We start from the raw sequence: 6,000 nt of genomic DNA, 5'->3' as shown, positions 1-6,000 counted from the left end.
TTTATGCAAAAGGCTTTCTAACTTCAGTGAAAGTGTGAGTGGCCATTTGTGAATTTTACACTCGGGGCTTATTCATATACACAGTTATACGCTATGTTTTTTTCTTATCATTGATTTAGCAGATTATCCCCTACTTTTTTGTATATATTTCATTGAAGACAAGAGGAAGTCTTCAGGGAAGCTCTACCCTGTTCAGGGAAATTCTTTTCTGCTTACATTTTATTGAGCACTTATTGCACTGTGGTTTGTGTGCACATAAATTGTCTTTTTGCATCAAAGTTATTTCTGCCAGATTTATTTGTACTTAATAACAGCCATATATTCTTGTATTCTAGCAGGTCTGACCTCATTTGTTTAGTTGCCATACAGAATAGAGACAATCGTCAATCATTGTCTTTAATGAAACAATTTCACAGTGATCTCACACGTTCAAATGATTTCTAGACTGGATAGGAAACAATATGTCTTACATTTATATATATTTATTTAAAATACAATATGGAATGTATATTTGCAAACATTACAAAATATATATATTTTCAGTCTTTTCGCTGATTGGTGTCTCTAGGTCAGTATATCTCCAACAGGGTTATTTAGTAAAGTGAGAATTAAAAGTGAATTTCAATTTTTGGTCAAAATAGTTAAACTGGAAAAATTCTCTTAGCTAGGTATGCTTTCTGTTTGGCTACTCTGGCCTTAAATTGGAAATTCACTTTAAATTCTAATTTTAGTAAATAACCCTGTATGTGAACGGTGGTCACTTGAAAACCAATCTGTACAATTTAGACCAAAATAGTCAAGTTGGAAAATACATTTCCAAATTAGAGAACTTTAAAGAGTATTCTAGTTTCCACTCGTATAAAAAAAAAGAAACATTTATTATTATTACGTAGTTTTTACAATCAAATTCCAAAATTAAATTGTTTAAAATATATTTTTTTATGTGTGCAAAAAGTCTCTGTCAATCATATTTTTGTCATTCACAGGGACATTTCTCTAGTATTAAAAAAAAAAAAAAAAAAAAAAAGCTGCATTTTTTTTTAGGTTGAAATTTTGTCCATCTCCAATTACCAATTATAGCAATTCTAATTGATATATTTTTACATTGTAGAAATTTACTGGAATGCTGTCGGGGTAGCGTTTTTGACCCTTTACTGATTAGTACACTATGCTTCACTTTAGGTTTGTCTATATACAGAGAGAAAACAGGTACAAGCTGACACTTTTGTGCCGAGCCACAACTACCATACTGAGATGATTGGCTGAAATTTACTGTGAGTATCAAACATCTCAAGCCACGCAAATATATCAGACACTATGTGTGCGTTACACAAGGTTCTTTAGAAACTCAGTGCAACTGGATGCTGCAGCACACCTTTTGAAAGCAAACACTGTTCTAAATATGATCAGGTCACAAGCATATATCTGTGCTTAGAAACAGACTTCCCTCTAACTTAATTCAACATAGTTTATGCCTTTATTGCCAGAAATGCTGTAATCCAAGCAGTTTCAAACTGCTAATGTTGTCCCGCAGTTTAGTTTCGAGGCTGAGAGTTGTACTCTGTACAAATGTTCTGGATGATCTTCGGAACAAACTTGTAGAGACTGTCAAATTCATCCACGAAAAATGAATGATCCTTGTCTGGATCTGTGGCAATCGATTCCAGCTCATCGTGGGCTGCCCAGGCAATCCCAACTGCATATGCAATCACCCCTAAGGAAGAGAAGAAACAAATTACTGAAAGTAGTATTAAACAATGCAAGATCTTTACATTACAGGTTCTCCAAGTCAAAAATATGGAAGGTTCTCTTCCAGCCATTACCAAAATAACATAGCGAGTCTAACATTCAGCTCTTCTCTAACGCCATTATTAAAGGAACACTATAGGGCCAGGAACACAAACGTGTATTCCTGACCCTATAGCGTCAAAACAGAAATACTTAAAACAACAAACTGTGTCAAACATGTTTTTAACTAAAATACTCAAAACAACAGCCTGTTATTTTAAGCTTCTATATGTTAATAATTTTTTATTTTGCTAGAGATCAATAATGTATCATAGAAAAAACAAACATAATTTTTGTTTTGTGAACCCTACTTTATTTTATCTATGTATACAGTGCTTTGAAACAATGTTAAAACTCCAAACCAATTTTCAGCCACTTAACCATCAATGGTACATTGGATATTCATTCTGCTTGATAGTTAAAAAGCTGAAATCAAATATTTTAAAGTGCCAATGTTTTTATATTCATATATACGCTCTAGATTTAAATATTTTGTTTGCATACTTATAATGAAGGTGCTATGATGCTTCCAGTTTACAGAGATCAAGATTTACCCTAACAAATACACAGTGACCTTGCTTCTATTTATGGACCACTAATCATGCTGCCACAAACCCACCTATTAAAAGATCAATGGATCTTGAAGCAATTTTAGTCCAAATGCAAAAGAATTCTCCAATTCAGATAGTTTTGCGGATTTGCTATTTCGACATGAGGTGCAATTTCCCTAATTCTTCATAATCCCGTCCATAAAAAGTGCAAAATAATATCTGAATATTTGATGAGCCCAGAAAGAAGAATTGGATTATCTGAAGTGAATTCTATATTTTAACACCTAGATACTGCCAAGAATAGACTGTACCTAAACAAGACGAAAAGAGAAGCCACAGAGACACCAACAATCACTTAAAAGATGTAGTGCAAAATGCGGAGCCAGATTACTAGGTTAAGGGTTGGCAGCTTCTGGACAAGTTCTCTTAGCTCCTAGCCTCTCATACTACCTCTTTTTAAACAGAATAGTAAAAAATAATTAATATTAGGTATGGCAAATTGTTACGGTCCAAGTCTGTAAAGACCTTAATTGCTAAAGTTGTCACTAACAAGTACTGTCATTTACTCTTAAATATTGCTTTGTACACCTACCATTTCGATGGGCGGTGGTGGCTGGAACACGCACATCATCATACGATCGTCCATCTGTGATGACAATCATGATCTTCCTCTTGTTTGGCTTTGACTTGCTGAACAGCTGTTGAGAAGCATAGGTAATGGCGGCTCCTGTGCTTGTCCCTCCACTCCAGTATCCTATTCTCATGATGGCATTCACAAGATCTTGTTTTGTGCTGTACTTGTCAAATCCAAACTCCAGTCTTTGCTCATAGGTATACTGCACAGCACCAATCCTAGTGTCAGTGTCTGAAATCTCAAATTCACTGGTGATGTTGGCAATGAACTGAAGCACAGTGCGAAAGTTTCCTGTTCCAACACTGCTGGAACCATCTATGACAAAGGCAATATCAGCTGCATTGAGGCAGGTCTTACTGCAAACCAGTTTGTCGGTTTCACAAATACGTTTGACCAAAGGGTTGACAATCTTGTGGAGGCCGAACCAACTAGGCACATTCATGGAATAATGTCCATTTGTTCTGCAAACAGCCTGTAGAGACACATATCTAATGGTGAGCTTCTCTACATTTATAGATTGTTTGGCTTGTTCTTTGGTACTTTTCATAAATCTAATTGTGCTATAAATATTCAGTCACCTTGACCTGTCTAATATGGTGCGAGTAAGAAGCTAGATGAAAATTGACCTCACAAATATTCAAATATACTCAGATAAACATTTTTCATTATTTATTTGGAGCTATTTATTATAGTATGTTTTTGATTGTTTTTGCCTAATTTAAATGTTTTACAATTATACAGTTCTATTGACAGTGCTGTTGTAGTGTTTTTCATTTGTTTTTTTCTGATAGTTTTCTTTAAATTTGAGTGATAAAATTGTCATTTTGTTGTCAAAATATTATTGTTGACAAAATTCTACAGCATAAATTGTTAAAGTTGAACTGCATAATGGGTCTAAACTTAAAACCCCTACACTTCAAGCAACATCCATAGGTGCATCACTTTGTAAACACAATATATACACTATATCTTTTGTTGGAGGAGACCCACAAACCTTAAATGATTGCATGATAAAAAACATTAGTAGGTTTAATTTTGTTTATAAGTTTGTCCTATATGTTCTCTTTTAATGATTATTTATTTTGAGCATTGATGTGGAGATTGCAAAAACTGATTAATAGAAAAATATTGTTTAACATAATGAAATCAATTTTTGCAATGGAAAAATCTAATGTAACTTACCTTATCTACAAAGTTAGGCTCAACAACACTGGATCTCTCATTATCATCAGCTCCTTCAATAGTGACAAAGAAAATGTTGATTCCTGATTCTCGAGCAAGACGAGATGCTTCTTCAACTTTGTCTGTGGGCCATCCATCCACTAACACAACTGCCACGTTAGGCGCACCCCCTCTGTTCCCACTGGTATCCAAAAAGTAGTTTTTATTCACATATGAAAGAGCCTTGCCTGGAGGTAGATATTATTTTACGTTAAATAAATTTCAAAATAAATTATAATTTATAATATAAATATATTAATAATAAAAAATATATTAGCGATATATATATATATATATATATATATATATACATATATATATATACACACACACACATACACGTATATTATTGGATTTTATTTAAACCTACCAACATTTGAAAATCCTCCTTTTTGTGAAATTTTATCAATAGCAGCCTTAAGGTCCTTGGAATTGAAGAATGATCGAAGACTAAATTCTGTTGTAGGTTCATCACTTTGATGGAATGAAAAAAAAAAAGTAACAATAAAAGAAGGTATAACAGATTTTTCTATTCAACAGTAATATTTTCATTTGACATCATTTAACATCAAACCAATAGACATATTTTTATTGTATGCACAGGGAGGTTCAAGATACCATTTTAAGGTCACAATCATGCTCTGGTAACCTGACTAAACTGCACACAATTAAGTATATAAAGAATTTCTCCTGTATTCTGTTATTTTCATTCACCTGTAATCCAAAGAAAAAACTAAACACACGTTTTAAAATGATAAAAAAACAGTGTCCACAGTTTTGCATCCATGATTCACATAATTTTGTTTTTTTCACTATAATGTAAAACTATTTTTATTGATGTGACAATTGGTTTGAATTGTTACTTTTTTGAGTTAAACCACACCTGACACTTTACATTTTTTTTTATAAAGATAGAAATTCATGAACAATTAACTTGTTTTGGAAACTCACTGAATTGACTAACTTGTAAGTAACTAGTTTATATTATATATCCCTCAGAAAATGGTAAAACACAGCACAATCTACAGCATGTTCCATCATCCATCACTCATGATGTCTCTTGGAAAAGAGATCTTGAAACATTTTTGTTCTAAAGAGGGATGTACTTCACATTCCTATGTCCAAGATTTGGCATATAGTTTTTCAGTCTTACCCTCTTATAATTAAACCACTAAGTATTATTATATATAAAACCACCAAATGATACCGCACTCAAGAAAGAAAGTGTATATGAATATAAATTTATTGCCACAACGTAATAAAATTGGAAATAGTACTCATCTTTCCTGTGCAAAAACACCAAAGGTATGATGATAGTCCTATTCAATGGTTTGCCCACCACTATAAAAGTGTAGAGACAGAATATAAAACACTTGTGTCAGATCACCAAAAACTATAGTCTACCTATACACAGCTCAAGTACAAGAAAGAAGGCACTGTGCTTGATATACCTATACAATCAGTCTAAAGTGCAACAAAAAACAAAATATATACAACATGTATGCGAAATATACAATACTGCCTGACAATTATCTTCTAAAAAGAATAGGATACTCTGAGACAAAAAAAAAGGGGTTATAGATGATATAATGGGAAAAAAACCTTGTAGAATCATCTTATAATCTATAGGTATATCCTTATCCGGAGTATAAAGATATAAATCCCATGAAAAAAATATGTCAAAATATACCCCCCAAAAAAGCAAAATATTTAAAAAAGAAAAAATGATAAAGGCAGCGACTCCTCATGCAAAGAGAATCCAAATGGATTGGTACTCTTGAGACCCTATACCCTATGCGTCTCAAT

At 32.9% G+C, this 6,000-nt stretch overlaps 1 protein-coding gene across 2 annotated transcripts in view; it reads right to left on the bottom strand.

Moving 5' to 3' along the window:
* Nucleotides 1–382: 382 nt before the first annotated feature.
* The window catches only part of VIT (vitrin), a 133,605-nt gene continuing 127,987 nt past the window's right edge, over nt 383–6,000 (bottom strand). For both annotated transcript variants that reach the window (XM_063443095.1, XM_063443096.1), the window contains 4 exons: nt 4,565–4,668; nt 4,156–4,382; nt 2,932–3,445; nt 383–1,714 (listed from right to left, as the gene is read on the bottom strand). In XM_063443095.1, the coding sequence (XP_063299165.1) occupies nt 1,536–1,714; nt 2,932–3,445; nt 4,156–4,382; nt 4,565–4,668 (1,024 nt within the window). In that variant the 3' untranslated portion in view covers nt 383–1,535. The remainder of the gene's footprint in view (nt 1,715–2,931; nt 3,446–4,155; nt 4,383–4,564; nt 4,669–6,000) is intronic.

The sequence above is a fragment of the Pelobates fuscus genome, chromosome 2 (assembly GCF_036172605.1).
Source record: "Pelobates fuscus isolate aPelFus1 chromosome 2, aPelFus1.pri, whole genome shotgun sequence".
Lineage (NCBI taxonomy): Eukaryota > Metazoa > Chordata > Amphibia > Anura > Pelobatidae > Pelobates > Pelobates fuscus.
The sequence above is the reverse complement of the archived record's forward strand: the minus strand, read 5'-3'. Positions and strand labels throughout refer to the sequence as shown.